Source organism: Ahaetulla prasina, chromosome 1 (genome assembly GCF_028640845.1).
Source record: "Ahaetulla prasina isolate Xishuangbanna chromosome 1, ASM2864084v1, whole genome shotgun sequence".
NCBI classification, from domain to species: Eukaryota; Metazoa; Chordata; class Lepidosauria; order Squamata; family Colubridae; genus Ahaetulla; species Ahaetulla prasina.
The window spans coordinates 19,780,304-19,807,048 of record NC_080539.1 but is presented as its reverse complement, the minus strand read 5'-3'; the positions used below and the strand labels follow the sequence as shown (position 1 = coordinate 19,807,048).

At 40.7% G+C, this 26,745-nt stretch overlaps 1 protein-coding gene across 1 annotated transcript in view; it reads right to left on the bottom strand.

Moving 5' to 3' along the window:
* Window positions 1-26,745, bottom strand: part of CASTOR2 (cytosolic arginine sensor for mTORC1 subunit 2) — a 96,579-nt gene continuing 69,834 nt past the window's right edge. The window contains exons 3-9 of the mRNA XM_058164300.1: window positions 21,910-22,103; window positions 17,841-17,973; window positions 16,510-16,633; window positions 14,478-14,588; window positions 12,845-12,927; window positions 7,116-7,210; window positions 1-3,321 (exon numbers count right to left, since the gene is read on the bottom strand). Of these exons, the coding sequence (XP_058020283.1) occupies window positions 3,256-3,321; window positions 7,116-7,210; window positions 12,845-12,927; window positions 14,478-14,588; window positions 16,510-16,633; window positions 17,841-17,973; window positions 21,910-22,103 (806 nt within the window). The 3' untranslated portion in view covers window positions 1-3,255. The remainder of the gene's footprint in view (window positions 3,322-7,115; window positions 7,211-12,844; window positions 12,928-14,477; window positions 14,589-16,509; window positions 16,634-17,840; window positions 17,974-21,909; window positions 22,104-26,745) is intronic.

Below are 26,745 nucleotides of genomic sequence, written 5' to 3'. Positions count from 1 at the left end.
TTAAATTTTGCACCAAAGATGTATTGGGAGGCCGCAGAAGGCTCTCTTAGAGGTATACAATTGCAGCAACACAGAGGAGATTTTTCTAAGTATAAGTATTCAGAAATTGTATTTTACATTTCCAAAACACTACAGCTTGGGCGCAGCCCTTTTAGTAATCTTCAATAGTTCAAGAAGGAATTACATTTTTAAAAAAAATTAAAGTACCTTTTTTTCCTCCTTGCAGCTGAACTGGATGTAAGATAATCCAAGTGCTTTGAGAGGGGGCTGGGAATTTCAAAGAATCGTAATGCCCATCTTGTTTAGAGGGCTCCAGGTTGGTGAATGTTACCCCTTGGGCAACCTGAGCCAAGAACTCGCCCATTATTATTATTATTTTTTTACACCAGATGTTGCACCCTTTCCCAAGCTGGTGAAAAAAATGAGCTAGATCATGCTGGTTGAGAATTAACGGTGCTGTGGTCCAGCACATCTGGAGAGCACCATTAGTGGATTAAGTAACAAACACACAGGTGCAAAATTCACTGCTGTTTTTAAGCAGCCTTCACCCAGACAAAGGAAAATGCTGCAGGCAGGAAGAAATTCTATGTTAGGCTTGGCTATCTGGACAAGCAGTTCAGTCTCGTCATTTCTGGCTGTAGTGGCTTTCAAGATTTCGAATAGGGAAGGATCGTTTCGCTCGGACCGGCCCTGGAACTTTTTCAGTGTGCAAACTATTCCTGCTAATTGATGGGCCAGCCAGCTCTAATCACCCAATGACATCTTGCAGTTAAAGGCTTCTCCATGGTCATTGTGGAGAAACACAATGCCTTTTTTTTGGAATCCAGATGATTTCCTTTCCTTTCTATAATCTGGAGGAAAGCAGAGAGGAACAGAAGTCCCAAGATAGATTCCTCCCCCCCCCCCGCTCCACACACACACACATACACGCACACATTCAAAGGGAGACCAGGATATGCAGAATTAGGCAATCTTTTCCACCCTTTGGGAATGCCAGAGCATGTGGGAGCTGCAATTACAAAATGGCCACTTGGGTATATGTGTGTGTGTGTTCATCCACAAAATGGCATCTGCAAATAATGCAGGTCTACCTATCACAAATCATTCATCAGAGGGAACACAATAAATGAGTCAGTTGGTGAGAGCTTTCCTGCTTGTCAGCTGCCTTTTGACTTAAGATTTTTGTTTTGTTTTTGTTTTAAAGAAAATCAGATGTGGAAGGAGGCCTGCTGTGACAGCAAGGAGAACAGTCTAGCTACGCACGTAACCATGTTTTCAGAATAAATCCAATTGTCTGTGTTAGCACAACAGTCAGAATCGCAAACTAACCAGCCAGAATATATTTCACATTCATTCTAGTCTCAGCTTGTGCAAACGTTTGTCAATGGTCATCTTAACGCATACTATTTCAGCCAAAATTTTGGGATAAAAGGCCTTTCACAAATCATTTGCTTACACATCTGGCATTGCCATCCATGCAAATTTGTGAAGACTGCTATTACTGAAGAACTGTTTGTGGTATTAATCACAGCAAGGTTATTCTTAAACATTGTGGGGTTCCATGGGAGGTCTAAACATGTGTGATCCAGTGTCCCCCCGAGTATGTGTTGATTTGGTTCCAAATCCAGGGCTTTCTATTCCTCTATTTTCCTCTCAATGCATCTTTTATTTTTCTACTTCCTTCCCAATAAAAACTGGAGCATTCAATTTTATTTTTCAGCTGCAATGTTAATAGCACAACCAGAAATATTCCTGGATTTCATACTAAATGTAGGACTATAGTCTAAAATGGTTGGTTTACTCAAAAGGAAGCAACACAATTCAACATTTTCTTCTCCTTAAGTATGCTAGTCCACCATCCATCCATACAATCTAGTTTCTGGTTGCTAACCAGCACGCTGGCACTTGCGAGCCAGGCTGGGTCATCTCGGAAGCAGCAGCTGGCAGAACACAGCTGCCAGGATCAAGAGCCACCCTTTTCCCATAGTGGCAAGTCAGAGCCAAAACAAAGACTACTATATATTTGGCTTAGTTTAATTTAAATGAACTTAAATCTGATCCATTCACATGATTACTCCCTACATATTAAACAAGTTTCCCTATCAATCACATGAACAATCTTAAATTTAGTAATTGGCAATGTTTGGAAGAGTTGTGTGTGTTGCATCCAAGGGTTGAGGGAGGGGAGACAATCTTTAAGTTCCTAGGCTAACATGAATTTATCAGAGAGGGAAATCTTAGTGTTATAATCTAAACATGGGCTCTGGCTTCTTGCTCTTCTAATCAGACCAGCTTTGTCAAATCAACTCCAGATCAGGATTTGCGGAGACAAACCAAGAGATAGGAGGATGAGCATGAAGCCTAATCAGGACTCAGCAACCTTTCGATGAGACGGATCTAATCATTCGTGATAGCAGGGACAGACAGACAGATAGACAGACACACACACACACACACACACACATATATACAAAGAGATGGGTTTTGGCAATGTCACCTGAACTCTCAAGGAGATCTTACGAAATCCTGCTAGATTTGGCCATTGCAATTGCAACGTTTCGAAGGCCGTTCTGAGTTTTGTGGGCACCCACAAGGCGTGCCCCAGGCTGGAAGGGTATCCATGAGAGCTTGTTGCCGATTCCTGAAAAGCCACGTCGGTTGAGAAGTTAGGAAAGTCCAACACATTCACAAACCTGGATTGAAAAAAAAAAGCTACTTCCTGTTCCAGTCATTTCTGGGTACGCTGACCCAATCTGGCTAAGCAAGAGGATCTCCAAACAACATGAAGCACGCTGCTTTTTTCTGATCAAATGGCACCATCAGCAATTCCAGGTTCGCATGTTCAGTGAGAATGCAACTGTGGCACATACCAACTACACCAACCAAAGGAAAAACAAAAACAACAAAAACAAACAGCATAATAGTGACATTTCGCTTCAGAGCGGAATGTCAAAAAAACAAAACAAAACCCTTCACAGTGCTTTAATCCCAAAGATTCTTTCCTCATCTCCTCCCTGCCTTGAAGATATATATTTTTTGTATTACTATTTTTGTAAAAAGCTATTGGGAGTCACTTTGCCTATGCAATAGTCTTTTGTTTCATCACTTCTTCGTGGCATGACAATATTTCTCCCGTGCTCTCTTTGGAGTAAAAAAGAAAAAAGAAAGAAAGAATCACCCACCCCATTGCTAGGAAATACTGAGAAGAATTCTTTGTCTTAAAATACACCTAGGTCCCATTCTGGGAAAAAAAAATTAATATTTTTCAGGTTGACTGACTTGGAGTGCATTGATAACACCGTTGATATTTTCTTCTGGAACCTGTGAGGGGGAAAAAAAACCAAAAACAAAGATTGGAGTTTGGCTAGCAATAACATTTAGGCTTATATACCGCCCCACTGTGCTGTTCAGCATTCTCTGGGTGGTTTACAATGTAAGCATTATTTGCCTGCTGCCCCCAACAATCTGGGTCCTCATTTTACCACCTTTGGAAGGATGGAAGGCTGAGCCGGTCAGGATCAAATTCCAGGCAATGGGCAGAATTTGCCTGCAATATTGCACTTTAACCACTGGGCCACCAGGGATTGTTTCTCCTGATCAAATTCAGCCTACCAGTGTGTTCAAGCTTTGCTGTTCTAGGTCCCCACCAGCAGTGGGAGCTCTAAGGTGGCCCCCATGTTATAACATACTTTGCATTTGTGAGGTACCTTCTTGCCTGCATTTTGCAGAGCAGAGATAGCCACCCTGTTCTGATGGGACAGTTGGTGTGGATGATAGTCCTGGTCCACATCTTTTGGATTATATTGTAGAATAGAATAGAATAGAATTTTATTGGCCAAGTGTGATTGGACACACAAGGAATTTGTCTTGGTGCATATGCTCTCAGTGTACATAAAAGAAAAGATACGTTCATCAAGGTACAACATTTACAACACAATTGATGGTCAGTGTATCAATATAAATCATAAGGATTGCCAGCAACAAGTTACAGTCATACAGTCATAAGTGGAAAGAGATTGGTGATGGGAACTATGAGAAGATTAATAGTAGTGCAGATTCAGTATTAGGTTAGGTTTATTTTTCTATTATGCTTGTAGGCCAGTACTTCTCAACCTTAGCCACTTTAAGATGAGTGGACTTCAACTCCCAGAATTCCCCAGCCAGCATAGAATTCTGGGAGTTGAAGTCCACTCATCTAAAATTGACTAAGGTTGAGAAACATTGATTTAGACCAGTAGATTGTCTGCAGAGGAAAAAGAAAAGGAAGAAACCCCAACCTTTTTTGTTAGACCCACCCTCTGCTCACCTCTGATCTGAGGTTCCCTTATATTTTCATTGGAGTGTGGGAAGTTAAGCACTATAGGAAGTCCTCAACTTACAACAGTTCATTTAGTGACCAGAGTTACAACAGCACTGAAAAAAGTGACTTATGACCATTTTTCACACTTACAACCATAGCTGCATCCCCATGGTCATGTGATCAAAATTCAAATGCTTGGCAAATGACTCATATTGATGACATTTGCAATCATCGTATGACCATTTTGTAACCATCTGACAAAACAAAATCAACGGGGAAGCCAGAATCACTTAACAACTGTGGCAGAAAAAGTCACAAAATGGGGCAAAATTCACTTTAATAACTGTCTTGCTTAACAACAGAAATTCTGGGTTCAGTTGTGGTCATAAGTCAAGGACTACCTATATTATGCTATGAACCAATCCCTTGGAAATAAAGTAAGTACAACAGAACTGAACACACTCAAAACCGTAGAAATGGTGGTAGACTTTAGGAAAAACCCTTCCATACTTCCACCTCTCACAATACTAGACAACACAGTATCAACAGTAGAAACCTTCAAATTTCTGGGTTCTATCATATCGCAAGATCTCAAATGGACAGCTAACATCAAAAACATCATTAAAAAAGGACAACAAAGAATGTTCTTTCTGCGCCAACTCAGTAAGCTCAAACTGCCCAAGGAGCTGCTGATCCAATTCTACAGAGGAATTATTGAGTCTGTCATTTGCACCTCTATAACTGTCTGGTTCGGTTCTGCAACCCAACAAGAAAAACACAGACTTCAGAGGATAATTAGAACTGCAGAAAAAATAATTGCTACCAACTTGCCTTCCATTGAGGACCTGTATACTGCACGAATCAAGAAGAGGGCCGTGAAAATATTTGCAGATCCCTCGCATCCTGGACATAAACTGTTTCAACTCCTACCCTCAAAACGACGCTATAGAGCACTGCACACCAGAACAACTAGACACAAGAACAGTTTTTTCCCGAAGGCCATCACTCTGCTAAACAAATAATTCCCTCAACACTGTCAGACTATTTACTGAATCTGCACTACTATTAATCGTTTCATAGCTCCCATCACCAATCTCCTTCCACTTATGACTGTATGACTATAACTTGTTGCTGGCAATCCTTATGATTTATATTGATATATTGATCATCAATTGTGTTGTAAATGTTGTACCTTGATGAACGTATCTTTTCTTTTATGTACACTGAGAGCATATGCACCAAGACAAATTCCTTGTGTGTCCAATCACACTTGGCCAATAAAATTCTATTCTATTCTATTCTATTCTTCTCCCATTAACATTTCACCATTTTTTTCTTCTTCCCTTTGGAAAGTACACAGCTTACTTTTATTAAGCCAAAGGAAAATGATCAAAACTAAAACTGGAATAAAGATTTGGTGTTGCAAAAAGCAGAAAAGGAGAAAATACACGAGCTACCTAAGCTTTCTCCCGTTGATTCAACAAATTCTCTGCCTGGAGCTGATTTATGGGTAGATGAGCATTAGTAAGGTGAGAGCTTCATCTGAAGAGGTAGGGCCAGATGTAGACGTTATCACATGAGTGAGAAATAGGTCAGTGTGTTAGTTTTGTGACAGGAGTGGATGGGCTTATCTCACTGCTTTGGTTAATGTTCAAGGAAAGTAAACCCAACTGATCTAATCATTTGACCTTCGCTATCTGAGATCATGTTGACTTTCTGCCCTTAAATACACACCAGCTTCCAAGCTGGAAAAAGAAGGTGATGCTAATAGCAAAGAGACAGGGGAAAAAAGGAGGTGCAGTTTGGACTTTCCTGCTCAAGCTTTTAATGGGTTAAAGGTCAGGAGGTGGAAAGGAGCTTAATGCCTTGTTAACAGCAAAAATAATGGACACCCCATGAGAATTGGAGGGGATGTGTTGGTAAGGGCAGAAATACACAGTGCCTGGCTTGAAAAGCTATATGATCCAGGTGTGGACCATATAGAAGAGGAAAAACTGTTGAGAATTTGTGTAATTCTCAACACCTCCCCATAACGATCAGGTAAAGAATGGTAAGCAATGGTAGATTTTGGCATTGACGTTTGTTGGAAGTGAATTTGCACACTTCACCCTCGTGAGATTTTTGCTGGATGAATGTGAGGTGGGCAAAATTTGGTTTCAGTTGATTCTTCTCTGAGGGGAAAATATTTTTATATTTCTTTTTTTTTTAAAGTATATAGCATGGTGGAGGGTCGTTCTAGGAGGTGTTGGAGAAGAAACCAGGATTCTCAAAAAGCCTCCAGGTTTTTCAGATATTCTTGGCTTTTTAATAAGGAAACAGGAATAAAATTCCCACAGCCATCTCATGTACAGTACTTTTCAAAAAATAAATCCTAATTTTTCTAATTTTTCTTTGGAGGGGGAGATTGCACTTTTAATGAAAATGGTAAATCAATATAAAATGAAAAGTCATCCCTACTAACAAGGGGAATTTGAAAGGTTTCAAACCTTCAGTCAAACGAAGGAGGGAATTTCCTTAGGTAGATTTCCTCTATAAGCCCCATGCAAATAAGCAACACAATCTTATTCTTTTTTATAAGGAAGATTAAGGAATTGCCTGAGGCTTAGTTGGGAAAAACATGTTTCCAATATCTGCAGGGTAAAATTACTTTTGAATCTAGGGACAACAGGTTAGTGGTCATGCAAATAAACTTTCTCCAAGTCGGGGTTCTTCTGAGGTGTTAGCCGGCTAAGCCTGTCTGGAGATTCGCAACAGATGAGAAAGGCAAGCGACAGACTGAGAGTAGCGTAGACATTATTAATCTCAATCAACTCACCAGTGCATGATCAAACTTAAAAGTACTGATGTAATAGGCAGGGATGTCTGCGGCAGCTAAAGGTTCAGAGATCTGAGCCACGATTCCACACTCATCTGCGGAGAAGAAAAGGCTCATTACAACTTCACAACGGGAAAAAAGAGAGTTTGGCTGTAATTCTCTGAGTCCCAATAACATCCAAATTAGTTTACAGCAACACTGTCCACTCTGAAGCTGGCTAGGCAGTGGCCATCTTACTATTCTACTGGGGTTTTCAATGCTGATACAGATTGGAGTTGAAGGATAGGGAGGGGAGTGTAGAGATAGCTGGGGTGCTATAACCAAAACAACAATCTTTCCCCTGGGAACCAAGGTCATGTGTGCAGGTGGTTGGGAGGTGGAGACTAAGGTCATCCCACGTCTGGACTGTGTGCTGATTGGACCATGTGACTGATGCCTCTGGGGAAGTGAAAAACTTTTAATTACAGGGAAAACCGGCGGGAACATTTAGATCCGGTTTTCACCAGCATCGTGCCAATATAACATGCTCTAATAAAATGTTCTTTGAGGAGACCTCATGCCTCAGAGTTCTTTTGTTTGGGGGTATGTTAGTTGGAACCCTGACAAATACTCTGCATAGAGTGGCCTATTCACATTATTCAGAAACCTCTGCTTAAGTTTATGAATCAGAAATCCCTTTAAGCATTGTTGCAATAGAGATTTCAGCAACTGTCCCCCGTCACCTAGACCAGGAGTCCCCAATCCCCAATCCGTGGACTGGTGCCTGAAACCGGTCCGTACAAACAAGTGAAGCCCCATTTGTGGGATGCAGGCAGCATGCAAAACCACGCCCCCTCCGGTCAGTGGAAAAACCTCCCTCCACAGAACCGGTCCATGGTGCCCAAATGGTTGGGGGCTGCTGTCCTAGACCTTGTGAAATTTCAAAGCTCATAGACAGCTCTGCTAGGGAAAACTAGTGAAATCTTGCCAGACTGGATCCATACATCCCCCCCCCCAAAAAAAAATTAACTTCAGAGCTTCAGAAAGGGCCACTTTTAGGTGCTGCATTGTTGGTAAACTGTAAATTAAATTTTAAAGCAGAAGCACACGTTTGTTTCAATCTGCATGGGCTATCGGCCCACATTTTCACTTGTTCTAAAGAGGATGCCAAATATAACAAACAGATATAAACAGTGGCATGTGTTTGATCATTTCTACCAGACCATTATTAATTTAGTGGCCTTTTGCCTATGGTAGCAATTCTTTTTTCGTCGTTCTGGGGTATGCCGGAAAAAAATAAAATGGTGGACAGTTGCAGCAGCAGCTTGCCTGTTTCATAAACATGAAATGATGGAAGACGCTAAGAAGTTGCTGCTAAAATCAGCCATGTAGCAGGAGACAGAAAGAGCTGTTCTTCCTGCCTGTTTTTTTTTTATTTTAGAAACTACAGCCGTTCAAGGCAATAAGGATAAGAGGTGAATAATACATTCCAAGAGATATTTAGTTTAGTCCTACTTATCATGTGGACACAGATATATGCAAGGTGATTTAGCTGGGGGAGGAGGGTGCATAGTTCTGGCACTATTTTTAGAGTGAGAATAAGGATTTAAATCTTCAGAACTTGTTTGTTTGCTGATTTTGCAACAAAGCAAAGCCACTCCTTCTCCATTACGTGCCTCAGTGAGGAGCATTCCAGATGTTCTGCCCCTGATCTTCTACAAACCTACCTCTCAGTGAGCGAGGACTATGGGAACTGCACTCCAAAATGCTAGAAAATAGCAGGCTAAAAATGAAGCATGGATGTGGCTCAGTTAACTGATATATGCTATTTCAGTCTCCACTTTTCCCCAAGGTGTTATAGACGTACTGAAGCTACAATTCTCTATATACAGAGCATCTAACAATGGTTGGATTATTTTGCTGACTTTCTCTATGGAAAATGGTCACAAGCAATAGTAAAAATGTGAAAGCCTCATTAATATTAATACTTTTGTGTCGGAAGCACCAATGTGCTTCTGTGGCGAAAGGATTTGCTGGTGACTCCACCGTTGCCCGGGGAAGCCCTGTTGGGGGCTCCTTCCATGTCCCCGCAAAGTTGCCCACTGGAGTGGTACCCATTCATCTACTTGCTTGCTTTCAAACAGCTGGATTAGTGGAAGCTGGAGCATGTGGCAAGAGCTCACCCTGCCCTGCGACAGCAACGGGTCCCGAACACGAGGCTGCCAATTGTCAACCTGGTGTTCTAAACTTGTGAGCCCCTGCACTCCGTTTTTGAAAGCCTCACAAAGGCCTTCTTCTCTCGTCTACTGAAGTCTCAGATTTATGAGAGGTTCCTCCCTTCCCAGCTCCATTGAAACAAAGGCCCCCTGGCATATTAGAAGAGACTGCAGAGATTGTAGCAGTGACAATATCACTGCCTTAAAAAAAAAATCTTACATTCCTGTAACTGATCCTGTAAGTTGGCTTGCAAGAAGAATTAATGGTCGCTGTCATGTAAAAACTAATGGGACATATCTGCCTTCTTTTTCTTTCTGTCTCTGAAAAAGGGATGTTTCCAGAAGGTCATCCATTCCCTTGCTCTGAGTTGTTGGTCTTCTCATACCGGCATTTCCTTGGCCTCAAAGTGTTTGTGAATGCAGGGGAGAGCCGTTAAAACAAGCCATAAACAACCATGTAGGCTACAAAGTACATAATCTTTGTTGCAAGGAGAAGGTAAGGAAGGGCTGAGAGAATAGGGGAAGCCTGCAGACTTAAAAATGTGGGATTTAGCACTGTTAAAAATCCCTCCAAGGCAAAATAACAGAGGAAGTTGAGATACGGAATAAAACTTTAGGTAATAGGGAGCAGGCTGCAACCAGGACCAGCCCTGTTATTAGACAGAATGAGGTGACCGCCTCATGCAGCAGACACTGAAATATGTTGCAATGTATTTTATTCAGACATCCTCAGCAGGGATGAAATGTAAAATTTGTTACTACCGGTTCTGTGGGCTTGGTGGGGGGAGGGTAATGTGACTGGGTGGGTGTGGCCAACTTTTTTTTTTTTTACTTTTAAAAGCATTTTTTTCTACAACCTCTTCAGCCGAAGAGGTTGTAGAAAAAAATGCTTTTAAAAGGCTCCTCTGGCGATCCCAGCTGAGTTGCCTGATCATCAGAGGCTTTTAAAAGCATTTTTACAACCTCTTCCGCTGGAAGAGGTTATAGAAAAAAAGCTTTTAAAAGCCTCTGATGATCCCACTGAGCCGCGCGATCATCAGAGGCTTTTTTTTTAACTTTTAAAAGCATTTTTTTGGCCAAAGAAAAAATGCTTTTAAAAGTAAAAAAAAAAAAAACCTCTGATGATTGTGCAGCTCAGCTGGGCATGGTGGGGGGCAGGGATTTTTGCTACTGGTTCTCCGAAATACCTGCTGCCATCACTACTGGATTGGGCGATCCGGTCTGAACCGGGAGCATTTCACCCCTGATCCTCAGCATATGGAACTATATATCATATTTCTTAACCTTTTTGCCCAGACACCAAAAATATCTCTGACTGGGCCTGGTTGCAAGGGTCTATGACAAGGGGTGTCAAACTCAATTTCATTGATGGCCGCATCAGGGTTGTGTTTGACCTCAGGGAGCCGGGGTGGAGGGGCCAGGGTGGACGTGACCAGCTCTACGTCACTCCTGTCAGGGGCGCCTGTGGTGGCCCAAATGCTCTGCCAGCGAAAACGGGCTCCTGAGCTCTGTTTCAGGCTGCCACAGCCTCCTGCAACCCTCTGCCAGTGAAAATGGAGCTCGGGAGGAGCCCAAAAAGGGTTACTTAATCCTAATACAGACAATACTCAAATCTTAAAGAGATCTGGATTCATAACATAACATAACATAACATAACATAACATAACATAACATAACATAACATAACATAACATAACATAACATAACATAACATAACATAACAACATAACATAACATAACATAACATAACATAACATAACAACAGAGTTGGAAGGGACCTTGGAGGCCTTCTATCTAGTCCAACCCCCTGCCCAGGTAGGAAACCCTACAGTCAGATGGTTATCCAACATTTTCTTAAAAATTTCCAGTGTTGGAGCATTCACAACTTCTGCAGGCAAGTCGTTCCACTTATTAATTGTTCTAACTGTCAGGAAATTTCTCCTTAGTTCTAAGTTGCTTCTTTCTTTGATCAGTTTCCACCCATTGCTTCTTGTTCTAACCTCAGGTGCTTTGGAGAACAGCCCGACTCCCTCTTCTTTGTGGCAACCCCTGAGATATTGGAACACTGCTATCATGTCTCCCCTAGTCCTTCTTTTTATTAAACTAGACATACCCAGTTCCTGCAACCGTTCTTCATATGTTTTAGCCTCCAGTCCCCTAATCATCTTTGTTGCTCTTCTCTGCACTCTTTCTAGAGTCTCAACATCTTTTTTACATCGTGGCGACCAAAACTGGATGCAATATTCCAAGTGTAGCCTTACCAAGGCATTATAAAGTGGTACTAACACTTCACGTGATCTTGATTCTATCCCTCTGTTTATGCAGCCCAGAACTGTGTTGGCTTTTTTAGCAGCTGCTGCACACTGCTGGCTCATATCTAAATCGTTATCCACTAGGACTCCAAGATCCCTCTCACAGGTACTACTATTGAGCAAGATACCACATATACGGTACCGGTGCATTTTGTTTTTTTGGCCTAAATGTAGAACCTTACTTTTTTCACTGTTGAATTTCATTTTGTTAGATAGCGCCCAATGTTCAAGTCTGTCAATTACCATTTGACCATGAAGCTCTCTGAGTCACCTTGGAACAGCTACTTTCCTATAGTTTGCAATGATTTGGTAACAGAACTGCCGATCAAAACATATTAACACAAAGTACCTCCCCCCCAATTTATATTTTTGGGGAGGTGGGAATTAAGGGGATAGAGATTTGTGCAGGTTGGAGAGAAGGTCGGATTCTGAGCCTAAGAAAACGTTCATCTCCGAGTGACATTAGATAGGTTGTAACTCTTAAAATGATTTAATGAAGTTAATGTTTAAACGAGGGATCCAATTAACCAAGTGACTGTGCAATTTTATACTTTTCCCAAGTTCTGCCTTCTCAAGTTGCCACAGATATATTTGGAAATATGGGGAAAAAAGAACCTCCAAAGAAGGGAAGGGCTTGATGGTGATATCAAAACCGTTACAACTCTTGTGTCTATTTGTTTGTAGCCTTCAACTAAGCGAAATGGAGTACCACGGGGAACCCATTTTTGAATCAACATATCTCAAATGTTCTCACTTACAGAATGCATCCAAAATCCAGGAGCCATGACTCATGTGGGATTGAAAGTTGCCAAGTTCATCATTTCTAATGCTCCTTGCCAGCTTCCTACAAGGAAAATTAATGGGAGGAAGCTGGCAAGAACTTGGAAATCACTCCTGCTCCCCCTGATTTTTATCTGCCCGTCAATTTATGACTGCTTCGCTTAGCAATGGTTCCAATTACTGCCATTAAGCAAGGACTACCTGTAATACTTTCAGAATAATGATTCCTTAACACCAGCTTGGAGGAGCATTTAGCAACAAGGGCAGTTTTCAGATAATCTTCTCAGCGGGATGCACTTTTTGACATTATTGGGGGTGTTTCAGGAATATTAGTTAAAAAACCCAACAACCCGCAACAACCACAAAAGGAGCAGAGGGCTTTCTCCTGATCCAGATGGGGCAACAGAGAAAACCAAGAGCCAACCAGTATGATGTAACATACCAAAGCCAAGAGGTTGCCCTCCAATGCGAACCATCTTCCAGAGTTCTCCTGATGCGCTTGTAAACAACAGATTATTAGGAAATCTAAACAGAGAAAAAGACAGAGAAAATAGCAGAAAAAGAAAAAAGTGTCAAAACAATATATATAAATAAATACAATCAATTCTTACAATCAATTCTGAATCAATCATTCAATGGTGGCTGAGGGATGTCTACACACATCTATCTCTATTTATTTATCATCTGTCTGTCTGTCTGACTGTCTGTCATCTGCCTATCTATCTATCTATCTATCTATCTATCTATCTATCTATCTATCTATCTATCTATCATCCATCCGTCCATCCATCCATCCATCCATCATCCTCTTTTTCAGAGGATGGTTTGGTTTAGTCCACGAAGAGGCAACTTTTATGGACTGGGAGTATAACTGGAATTTAAAGCCTACCGTATCTTAGGAAATGGCTGCCAAGAGAAACTTGTCTTTTTATAAAATGGCTATCTTGGTGGGCACGGCTAGGTTTTTTTTTTTTGCATTTATATCCCGCCCTTCTCTGAAGACTCAGGGCGGCTTACACTATGTTAGCAATAGTCTTCATTCTATTTGTATATTTATATACAAAGTCAACTTATTGCCCCTAACAATCTGGGTCCTCATTTTACCTACCTTATAAAAGATGGAAGGCTGAGTCAACCTTGGGCCTGGTGGGACTAGAACCTGCAGTAATTGCAGGCAGCTGCTGTTAATAACAGACTGCATTAGCAGCCTGAGCCACAGAGGCCCCATGAAACATCCATTTTTCAGAAGGTGGAGGAGTTCCTCAGAATACTTTCTATCTCGCTCCAATCAATTAAATATAAACAGGAATAGAATAGAATAGAATAGAATAGAATAGAATAGAATAGAATAGAATAGAATAGAATAGAATAGAAAAGATTTTTTTATTGGCCAAGTGTGGTTGGACACACAAGGCATTTGTCTTGGTGCATATGCTCTCAGGGTACATAAAAGAAAATATATGTTCATCAAGAATTCTAAGGTACAACACTTAATGATAGTCATAGGGTACAAATAAGCAATCAGGAAACAATCAATATCAATATAAATCGCAAGGATACAAGCAACAAAATTACAGTCATACAGTCATAAGTGGAAGGAGATGGATGATGGGAACGATGAGGAGATTAATAGTGCAGATTTAGTAAATAGCTCGACAGTGTTGAAGCAATTGTTTGTTTAGCAGAGTGATACAGTGTTCGGGAAAAAAACTGTTCTTGTGTCTTATGTTATAGACCAACATATATCCTACTCTAGGGAAACCTAAGCACATTCTTGAAGATAAGTGTGATTTTAAAGACTAGCATATTGACTCTGCGCAGCGTGCCTCTCTCTATCTGATTTTTTAAAATAAAAATATTTTAAAAGACTAAGAGAGTTATGGCAGCATCAAAAGATATTCCTGTAAAAAATGGTTATCTGAGGTTGGACCAAGAACCTCTTAATTATTCTGGGAATCTTTTCAGTCCCTTCTTGACAATGCACATAACTTTCAGATATCCAAAATCTTGACAAGTATTTCAGATTTGTCCCAGCTCTAAAAATCGAATAAAAATCGAATAAAATAAGCTCTTACCTTTTCTGCGTCTGTACATCCATCACCAAAGAAATGTATCCTTCAATGAGAGAAAATGAGAAAAAACGAATGTGTTCAGAATCTTCATTGCTTGCCACTAAATCTTTTACTCTGGAGTAAAGAAAAGAGCAAAACACAAGCATGGTTAGAGTCCATTCAACTTATGCAAAGTCTACTGTATATGGACTGAGGCTGTCAAATTACTGTTCCCAGTTATCATGGTTTGGAGATATATGATACAGGATTTATGAGTTTTTTTTCTCAGAGTTGTAGAAAGTTGAGAGGAGTTTTTCTAAGCATCATTTCTCAAATTGTGAATCTGCAGCCGCCATTGGATTTCAGCATTGCCTAGAAGGGTCTGGAAACCTTTTGGTTCCTAGAGAGCAAATGAGTGAAGACATTCTAGGCAAATGGCCTGAACATGTGATGTTTTCAATAATAAAAATACATTATTCTTTACTTGAATTTAACCTTAAACATTGCCCTCACAAAATTAGATGAAGGCAATCTTTCAGTAATAATTATTTGATGCTCCAGCCTTCTTTCTAGTAGCAGCCATTCAAGGATTTTTAACCTTTTCAACTATATCCCAGAATTAAGAAGTCTGAGAACCTGTTTTCTGGACCACATTCCCTTGGTATCTTATGGAGATTTTCAATCATCTTGGTCATGGTTCTTTCTTGGCTTTTTTCTTTGAAAAAGTTTTGCTTCTCATCCAAGAAGCTAACTGACTGGTGGTTATAACCCATTTATAATCTGATTCAGGTGACCCTGAAGATACAAGTAACCTCAAAAACTCAGAGAGCTAACGGCCAGGGGTGAAATTCAGCAGGTTCTGACATGTTCTGGAGAACCGGTAGCGGAAATTTTGAGTAGTTCGGAGAACCGGCAAATACCACCTCTGGCTGGCCCCAGAGTGGAGAGGGAATGGACATGTTGCAATATCCTTCTCCCAGGACTGGAGAGGGAATGAGGATTTTGCAGTATCCTTCCCCTGGAGTGGGAAGGAAATGGGGATTTTGCAGTATCCTTCCCCTGCCACGTCCACCAAGCCATACCACGCCCACCAAGCCACGCCCACAGAATTGGTAGTAAAAAAAATTCCACCACTGCTAACAGCCAGCCCTCAGAATGCTAACGACCAAATGACTGCAAAGAATAGAAATCCTTCTGGTCTCCACCAGTAGCTTAGAATGGAAGAAGCTTCTTGGATGAGAAGTGAAACATTTTCAAAGGAAAAAAAATGAAGGAAGTCCAGTTGCCTTTTGGAAAAAAGCACCTTTGGGACATGTTCCCTTGAAGAAAAAATGGAACAGTCCAAATAGCTTCCTAGAATTTGTCAAAACTGCCATGCTGTGCTAGGTATGTTTCATTATATGCCAGTGTCTGCCTTGGAGGGAGGGAGCTGTGGGGAAGTTGAAGGGGGGGGAGGGCATGTTTCTGGGGATTCGAAACGATGCATTGTGCCATCCCACGAGAACCACCGGCAGTTCCAAAATTGCATCGTGGAATGCAGCACCCACCTCTGCCCACCAACCCAACAAAACAATTTGTTGGAATGTAATTGGACGAGTACAGATAATTAAAGTGGGAGGGGGAGAAAGGGAAAAAGTTAACCATATGCTTTGGGCCTGAAAACTCAGGCCTGGCTTTGCTATGCTACAACCAATTTGTCTTAGTGAAGTATACTTCTTGTAGCCATGGGCTCAAGAGTCTCTTTGTTAGGAGCCTGACTTGGGATAGCTGACCGAATCTCAGTAAGACTACATGGTTAGCGTATTGCAGCCTTATATGAAAAACAACCAAATGTGCCTTCCCTCTATATGGGCTGGATAACAACACTTGCTGGCTGGGGAAGACTGGAGCTGTAGTCCAAGACATCTAGAGGCACCAGGGCCAAGGAAAGGCTGGTTTAGTTTGAAGAGACATTTATTGAGGAAAGATCTAACTTCACCCCACCACTCTGAGAAATATTGTTCATGAGATTAAAATAAGCAAGTTTAGAAAAGAAAATGTCCCAGTCTGAACATACCCATTGGAGTAAAACATGACATCCATAAGGAGTGTAGCAACAGAGGGAAGGGTATCAGGGTCCAAGCTGGTGACACAGAACATGTTACTTGGACTGGAAAGGGGGTGGATGACAGGCCTTTGAACTGGAAGAAAGGGAGAGAAGAGACAGCAAAGTTGAAGGCTTCATAATGGAAAAATGAAACTGCAGCATGGATTCCACATTTCTAACATGGCTAGAAATACAATAATGCAGAGATTATTTTTTTTTCAGGCAGAAAGCTAACATGACAAGGAACGTTTTCTTGGCATGCTAGCTTTCTAGACGCAACGCAAGGGTATTCAACCATCTCCATATCCTGGAGTTGCAACAGAGGTGGGTTTCAGCAGGTTCTGACCAGTTCTGGAGAACTAGTAGCGGAAATTTTGAGTAGTTCAGCGAACCGGTAGTAAAAATCGTGACTGGCCTTGCCCCATCTATTCTTTGCCTCCTGAGTCCCAGCTGATTGGAAGGAAATGTGGATTTTGCAGTGATCTTCCCCTGGATTGGGGAGGGAATGGAGATTTTACAGTATCCTTCCCTTGCCACGTCCAGGCCACGCTCACCAAGCCATGCCATGCCCACCAAGGCACACCCACAGAACCGGTAGTAAAAAAATTTGAAACCCACCACTGAGTTGCAAGACTAATGGCAGACTGCACACAATGGCAACTTGCTTGTAGTGCCAGAGATTGCAATCCAATGTGCCAAAGGAAAGCATCTTGAGGACTATAGATCAGATGTATCTCCTACAGGTAGTCCTTGACTTAACAACCATAACTATGGATCTCTTTCTCTGCTTTTCAGTGTATGGGTTGAGAAACAAATCTGCCCTTGGAAAAAACCCTGTACAGGCATACCAGCCCTTTTACCATCATTGCTACTGATAGTAGTAATGAAAAAAAGTAGAATGCTGAGGAACATTTCTTGAGTTGCAGAATTCACTATCCACCCATTTCTTTGACATGCTCCAATGACCAGAAAACAAATGACTCTCTTCCAAAATAGGAACATTAATTCTGCATCCCTTTGGAGGCAAGAGAAAAGAAGAGTGCTATCTTTAAAAAGGTAGCTGAAAAGTGGGACATCAATGGGAAAAAAAAACAAAACTCCATGTTCCTCCAGGCTACACCTATATTCCAGGAACTGAATTTTCCAGAGGGAAGGAGTTGAAAAGCAAGGATTCTTAGGCACTTATCAATGCTTTGGAAATATATTATCTCCCCTTAGGCAATCAGCTTCTGTGGGTTGGTTTAGAAAAGAAGCACTGGCCCTGAAGTGGGACAGCTGAAGAAGGGAAGAGAGTTCTTTACCCAATTTTGGTTTCATAAATCCATTGGTTATTCCCAGGTTATCGGCTGCCACCGTCTCCCCATTCACGACTCTGAGGATGGTGAACTCAGAAGCCAGGGTGTGCGTGACAAAGGCCAGATCCCGCTCGCGTACCTGAGGAAAAAAAAAAAAAATCTCCTTAGGGCAGGGGTGAAATTCAGCAGATTCTGACAGGTTCTGGAGAACTGGTAGCGGAAATTTTGAGTAGTTCGGAGAACTGGCAAATACCACCTCTGGCTGGCCCCAGAGTGGGGTTGGAATGGAGATTTTGCAATATCCTTCTCCCAGGAGTGGGGAGGGAATGGGGATTTTGCAGTATCCTTCCCCTGCCACGCCCACCAAGCAATACCATGACCACCAAGCCACGCCCACAGAACCGGTAGTAAAAAAAATTTGAATTTCACCACTGCCTTAGGAGAACAAACATCATGTCAACTTTCAGGAATTTAACTCTTCCTCAATGGAATCAATTGATCTGGGATAGATTCTTGTAGATCACAAGCATTTGCACTTTGTGTGTGAAAATTACAACCAGATTGGGCTATGGAGGACATGTTTGTCTTACAAGGTTATTGCCCTTTTCCTATCTTTTTTATCATGGATGGGTTAACATTAGATGCTCAACTCTTAGCCCTGGATTTGTTTCTTTTTTAAAAAATACAGTTGCTGCCTTCACACAATATGCTATGCCTGAATAGTTACAAATATTGAACAATGCCTCTTCTTTGAGTCTCTTGAAATGTTAGACTGACCAGGTAAGGGTTCTAAACTATTGATGAACTATTCTGAATTGAAGTAAGAGTTCAGAATTCTGAGCTTCACAAATGACAGTTAAGTAGGCCTGTCTCTAAAGCACTTCATGTTACTTAGCAGCCAAACCTTTCCTGTATTATTGGAAACTCCTTAAACCTGCTGTTCTAATTTTGCAATTGGTCAACGAATATTGATTGTTAAGCAAGAAGTTTGTTGAATATACATATGATCATAGAATAGAATAGAATAGAATAGAATAGAATAGAATAGAATAGAATAGAATAGAATAGAATAGAAGGGACCTTGGAGGGCTTCTAATCCAACTCCCTGCTCAAGCAGGATAACCTATACAATCTCAGATGAGTGTCTGTCCAGTCTCTTCTTAAAAACCACCAGTGATGGAGCGCTCACAATTTCTTTTTTTTTTTTTTTTTTATAAAAAAGTTTTATTTTTACAATCTTATCAAATAATTCATCCAATGTACAGTTATATACAATTAGTCGGGCCTGCCCAGTCACCACCCCCCTTTTTAACCTTCTTCCCTCTTCTACCTTCTTTTACTTTCCAAACCTTCCTCTCCTTCTCTTATCTACCTCCTCTCCTCCCTCCACCCTACACTCTTCTCCCTCTTCTACCCCTCTTCCTTCCTCTTCTCCTCTTTCCTACCTCCTACTCTCTTTTTCCCTCCCACCGTTCTAAAATGGCAACTGGTCAGACCCGACCCTACATTAATTATATTTATACATCTTCAATAATCCCTGTACATTAACCATCACTCCATCACTAACCTCAACCCCCCAATTCCCTTCCCCTTTACCCCCCACCCCCCACCCCGACTTCCCAGAACAAAATGCAGGGTATCAAAACTAACAATCATAATCTAAAATAATTCCTAAATTATAATCTCTAGTCTCTCCACGCTTATTCACACTCTCAATTCCCCTCTCCTTCAAAAATATATCTAATACAAATTATTTCCTAAATTTACTCATATGCTATTTGATATTTTTTTATCTGATACTTATTTTGAATATAATCAATCCACATTTTCCATTCTAAAATATATTTTTCTTGTGTATAGTCTTTCAAGTAAGCAGAAATTTTTGCCATTTCTGCCAGATTTGATACTTTAAGAGTCCATTCTTCAATTGTAGGTAATTCTTCTTTCTTCACATTCGTTGCCAAACTTTGTACTGCCATTACAAATCCTTCTTTAACTTCTTTATTTCCCACTTGAATTTCTGATATCTGCTCTTTCATTTCAGACATCTCATCAGTTATAACTTTAAATTTTTCTTCTATAAAGCCTTTTAAGTTCTCTTGTAACGCCTCTAAATTCAATGTTCTAGTCTCTGCTGTATGAGCTGGAGAGGCACCAGCTGATAAAGTTCCAGAGCTCTTTGTTACAGTAGACTTTAATTGTTTGGCTGCCATCTTCTATAAAATTATTTATTTATTTATTTCCAACTTAATATTCACTTTAAATCTTCTTAACTTCTGAAAAACACAGTCTTTTAAAGCAGTATTTAAAAAATCTCCCTAGATTCTATCAGCAGGCAGCAAAGAGTTAAAGCAGCAAGTAACATGCAAATTACCAACTGCAGAGGCACACGCTGAAAGTATCACTTTCGCTTTCCACTCGTTAACTTGTTAACAATTTGCCTCCATTTTCTTGCTGTTTTCAAGCTTGTTACAAAGTATCGGGGAATCGGCTTGGCTACTTGCTTAAAGTTCTCCCACTTTCGTTCTGTCCGGTATAATCCTTTATTGTCCAAAATAAATCTCGGCGTTTGGTCGTGGTGATTGGTTCCGCCAAAGCAGAAGAATCCTCGGATCTGGAGCACTTCGGGTTACTGGAGGGAACTTAACCCTTCAAACCCCTTTTTTCTCAGGGGCTTTAGGGAAATTCAACCTCTGCCCTCAGCTCACCCCTTCTCCTTCTCCCGAAGAGGGGGTTTTCCGAACCGCTGGACAGCAGATTTAAGCTGTCCTAGCGATTCCACATAATCCAGAGGTTGGTGATCGTAAAGATCACCGCCATCACCTACGGTACCAAACCGGAAGTCCTGGAGCGCTCACAATTTCTGAAGGCAAGCTGTTCCACTGGTTAATTATCCTCACTGTTAGGAAATTTCTCCTTAATTCCAGGTTGCTTCTCTCTTTGATTAATTTCCATCCATTGTTTCTTGTCCAGGTTGAAAACTAATCAAAGAGAGAAGCAACCTGGAATCATGTGTCACAAAATATTGCAATACAAATGCTGATGGACAGGATTACTTCTTCCTAATTTTCCATTTTGAACCCCCTGTTCTTAACCCACAACAGATATTTTTTCTCCACCAAGTGGTTTATTCCATTTTTCTACAAACAGTTCTCATTTAGTGACTGCCTCATACACTGACTGTTCATAGTAATAATGGAAAAGTAACTTTGTGTCCAATCCTTGTATTTATTTCACAGGTGTCTAAAGCAAAGGAAAGCTGAAGTAAGATTACAAGCACAATAATGGTTTCATTTAGCAACCACTTCACTTAAATGACCAAGTTGTTGGTCCCAATTGTGGTTGATAAATGAGGACTGCCTGTACTCAAAAAGCACTCAGCATTCAATTCCTGAACACTTTTGGGTCCTTGCTCTGCATGGTTGATGTAAAAGTAATGTCATTTGTTGCTTGGGAATACGGAGAGTGTTTCATCTTTTTTATTAGAGAACATTTTTAAAAAGGTCCTAAAAATGGACTGGCGGCAGTACAGCCATGATACATATTTGCAGAAGACAAAATGCACTGCCCTGTTTACTCAAAGAAGTTGAGAAAGATCTGAAGGATAACAATACAAATATTCTAAACATTTAACCAACAATCATAGATTACAGATGATTTCAAAATGTGGGTGGTAATGAATACGGGGTCGGATGGTCCTGGTTAAATTGCAATCCTGGACAATTAGGGATAAATGCAAACTATGTTTTTTTGAGCCCGGATATTTGGCTCAGCTGAGTTCAAGGAAACAAACAGGTGTGTCAAAGCTTACATGCACATTATAGCAATTTGATCCAAGGAAAAATAGCATGAGAATTTAGCTTCACCCCTACAAAAGTGTGCTTAATTCTTATTAGGATGACTATGGAGATTCTCAATCATCCAAGGTCATGGATGTCCCAAAGTTGCTTTTGAAAAGGTAATTTTCTTAATCCAGCTGCCTTTTGAAATGCACCTGTTGGGACTCTTATTAGGATCTTGGTGGAAAAAATATGCCTTCTCCTCCCAGCATTTGTTCACATCAAGTTTTCCTTACCAGAATAAAGTCTGTCTGATAAGTGGAGAGCATAAACACTGAGATATTCTGATTGGCTAGTGGAGCTATGACTGATTTGGCAATTTTGGTCACACCGATAGGCTGAGAGCCGGAGAAGCCACCTCCTCCCGAGACGACGTTGAGGGCCAGCCATGTTGCATCTGCTACACTCAAGTGTTCTGACGATGGGAGCTCTGAAACAGAAGGGTGAAAAAGCACATAAAAACAATTTTATTGATTGCCTTTTAAGGAGAAGAACATGAGCACTGCCCTGTTGGATTGGATCTCTTGCCTCACCTACAATCATCTATTGCTATTTACACTGCTGAAAGCCAATTTGGTCTAGTGTTTAAGGCACCAGGCTAGAAGCCAGGAGACTGTGAGTTCTAGTCTTGCCTTAGGCATGAAAGTCAGCTGGGTGACTTTGGGCCAATCACCAGGAGACTGAGAATTCTAGTCCCGCCTTAGGCATGAAAACCAGCTGGGTGACTTTGGGCCAATCACCAGGGGACTGAGAGTTCTAGTCCCGCCTTAGGCATGAAAGCCAGCTGGGTACCAATCATCAGGAGACTGTGAGTTCCGGTCCTGCTGGGTGACTTTGAGCCAGACATTCAATCTCAACCCAGCCCATCTCACAGGGTTGTTGTGGAGAAAGGAGGAGGAGGAAGGAATATTATTATAAAAATAATAAATGCAGGATAAAAATCTAATAAAATAAATAAGCATTGGAATTCTTTAACTGACAAAGTCCGCTGCATATCCTTCCTACCTGACTGACGTAATGGGATGAAGACGGTTTTATCATTTTAGCGCTTTAAAGGTCATAACCAACACTTTGAATTGAACCCAGAAGCAAAGCAGCATCCAATCTGATTTGTGCAGCAGAGGTGTTATATATACCAGGGGTCCCCATTGAGGACCTGCACGAATCAAGAAGAGGGCCATGAAAATATTTACAGACCCCTCGCATCCTGGACATAAACTGTTTCAACTCCTACCCTCAAAACGACGCTATAGAGCACTGCACACCAGAACAACTAAACACAAGAACAGTTTTTTCCCGAAGGCCATCACTCTGCTAAACAAATAATTCCATCAACACTGTCAAACTATTTACTGAATCTGCACTACTATTAATCGTCTCATCGTTCCCATCACCAATCTCTTTCCACTTATGACTGTATGACTATAACTTGTTGCTGGCAATCCTTATGATTTATATTGATATATTGACCATCAATTGTGTTGTAAATGTTGTACAATGATGAACGTATCTTTTCTTTTATGTACACTGAGAGCATGTGCACCAAGACAAATTCCTTGTGTGTCCAATCACACTTGGCCAATAAAATTCTATTCTATTTTATTCTATTCAACCTTGGCAACTTTAAGCCTGGTGGACTTCAACTCCCAGAATTCCCCAGCCAGCTTTGCTGGCTGGGGTATTCTGGGAGTTGAAGTCCTCCAGGCTTAGTTGCCAAGGTTGGAGACCCCTGATATATACGCAATCCTTGGGGTACCCAAGACTGCTCAGACTGCTTTTGTAACAGCTGAAGCTTCCGGTTACTTTTCAAGGGTAAATTAGAACAGCTTAGGTTAAACAGAAACAATTTTCTATTTATGGAAATTTGGAAACAGATTTTTATTAAGTTCTGAGCAAACAACTTGCATAAGTCTACATGCACACACGTGTTGGTGTTTGAGTTTCCTCTAACCTTTGGTTGCTGGATTGTAGTAATAAAAGAATTGATCCCACATGTTTGAGTCACGCACCCAGAGTAAGAAAAGGGCTCCATAAATATTTCCCAAACAGTGACGATTCAAGCATTAAAATGTTTCCTTCTTTAAAAAAAAAAGTCCAAAAAAGTGAAAACCATATTCTGCATTAGCTTCCTTGGATAGGTCGAAATTGACAACTTCCATTGAAAACACAAATGCCAAATGATATTTAATTTTCTCTTAGACCAATACTGCAAGGTTGAAAGCTGCCCAGAGTCTTTGTGCTGAAATGGGCAGCAAACAAATTTAATAAATAAATAATAAATGTGTCTTTATTTTGGTATTAAAAAACAATGTATGAAATACGTCTATAAGTATATATTTGCCTCCGTATGTATATGTTACAATTGGATTTCACAATTTCTGAAACCAAAGCTGGCTACTCTCTCTTTTGCCTAAGCCAGGGGTGTCCAAACTTGGCAACTTTAAGACTTGTGGACTTCAACTCCCAGAATTCCTCAGCCAGCTTTGGCTTTGCTGGCTGAGGAATTCTGGGAGTTGAAGTCCACAAGTCTTAAAGTTGCCAAGTTTGGACACCTCTGGCCTAAGCCGACTGCATCTCATAAATAAGGTATCTATTATTAAAAGAAAAATAATAATAATAGAAAATGATTGAAATGCAATTTCTGGGTACTTTTCTTGGCAGGCCTGATGGGTGGAAAAGTACAATTCAGGTTTATAGTAAAACAAACAAAATTTAGTAAGTGATTAAGCATAGTTGAGAATGACCTAATTGAATGTGTGGGTGGATTTTTCTGTTCAAGAGACTGAAATATACAGAGTACAAAAAAATGCCCTGAATTCCAAAACACAGCTTTACTGGATTGGGGTGAGTGGGTTCCAGAAGGCAGAAGAATTTATTAAAAAGGGAAGTAAAAAACCAGGGTGCTCAAGTGCCTTTGGTGAGAGAGAAAGGGACTCCTGCTTGCCGTTTTTAATTTAACCAGTAAATAAATAAAACTAATAATAACTGGAGCACCACTTGAAACACCATCTGCATTGATAAATCAATCAATCTTGGATTGATTTAATGATAATTTGTTTGTTTGATGATGGTGAGCAACCACAGAATCCTTACGAGTTGAGGCCTTGAGAGTCGAGGCATACAAAGTTAAATAATTACACTGGCGGGGTCCAGGAGGAAAGTCTGCCATGGCTCCTGTCCTTTGGAACATCTTATCCCCTTTGGGTTCCCATCTGCTCCCATCTCCTGACCATCCGTAAGGGCCTGAAGACCTGGTTCTGCCATTTGGCTTGGAGCCCCAATGGGGGAGTATGACGCTGGAGGAGCTTGATGGACCAATAGAGGAGGCCACCTCCCTCTCTGCGCATCTGCTCCATCCCTCCATTTCTTTTAATTATAATTTAATGATTATGTGTATCTTTATGATTAAAAATATTTATTTTTTTATGGTTGTATTACTTTTAATGTTTGTAAGATGCCCAGAGTCTCTTTGTGGGAAGATGGCCAGCAAACAAGTATAATAAGCAAGCAAACAAGAACATAAAATTTTCTTTTCTGGAAAAGAAAGACTGTGTGAGTGCATGTGTGTGTGTGTGTGACATGATAGCAGTGTTGCGATATCTGAAGGGATGCCACAAGGGAGTATGGGTCAACCTGTTCTCCAGGGCATCTGAAGGCAGGAAAAGAAGCAATGGATGAAAGCTAATCAAGAAGAGAAACAACCTAGAACTAAGGAGAAATTTCCTGACAGTTAGAAGAATTAATTAGTGGAACAGAAGGGGGGCTCCAACACTGGAGGATTTTAAGAAGAGACTGGACAATCATTTGTCTGAAATTGTATAGGTTTCGTGCCTGAGCAAGTAGTTGGACTGGAAGACCGCCAAGGTTCCTTCCAGCTCTGTTATTCTGTTAAATAAATAAAACTTATACTAACATTGGAGCACCACTTGAACACCACTATCAGCACTGACAAATTCACCATCAGTCAATTGCAAAAGGCAGCTTTACTGGGAACAGCTTACAATCTTACAATGAGTAAAATGAGGACCCAGATTGTTGGGGGGGCAATAAGTTGACTTTGTAAATATACAAATAGAATGAGACTATTGCCTTATACATTGTAAGCCGCCCTGAGTCTTCGGAGAAGGGCGGGATATAAATGTAAATTAAAAAAAAAAATCTGTGACGATACCTCTAACACCATAAAACAGAGGTATCAAACTCAAGGCCTGCGGGCTGGACCAGACCACGGCACATATCTGGCCCTTGGGGTGCTTAGATCTGGCCCATGGGGCTGCCAATGAAAACAGTGCTCTGGCCACCACAGGTGCCCCCAATAGGAGTGATGTCGAGCTGGCCACGCCCCCCTAGCCCCCCCCCCCCGGTCAAACACAACTCTGATGACCCCCTCAATGAAATCGAGTTTGACACCCCTAGTGGCAGCGTGTGGAAGCTAGTAAGAGAACTTTGAAAGATGTTGGCTTCGGAGTCTTTTCTGCAGGAGGGGTTTTCTGGAACCTTGACACCTGGTGTATTCTATCCACTCCATCCTTATTTTTTTCTATTCAAAATATGCTTGTTTTTCTAGTTTTCAAACCTGAATAATTACTATCCAAATGTATTAATTTTCATATGCCTGCCAAGAAACATGCAAGCAACAAAGCTGAAACTGTTTACTTAGCATATAATATTTTATAGTATATTTAATTTTGGAGCATTAGTTCCCCTCCAGGGCTTAAATTCTCAAGAGTTCATTGAAAAATTTAACACTTTCTAAGCAATCCAATAGTTTTGGGCTACATAATCTAAAAATGAATGAATGAAATAACAAGTCAGTCAGACACAATATTATCCAGCAAGCTAATTTTTTAAGAAAATATTTTGAAATGTACCCCAGATATTTGGGTAATGCATACATTACGTCTACTTTAGTTCTATTATCTTACTTACACTGCTAACCAGAAATACTGAATTTTCTAGAATTGCACCGAAGCTGTAGGCTGTAAAAAATAATCTTATAAATAATATAAGCATTTTTAATACCTCATCTTTTTATACATATGATGCACATGTACAAACTTTAATTACAACCT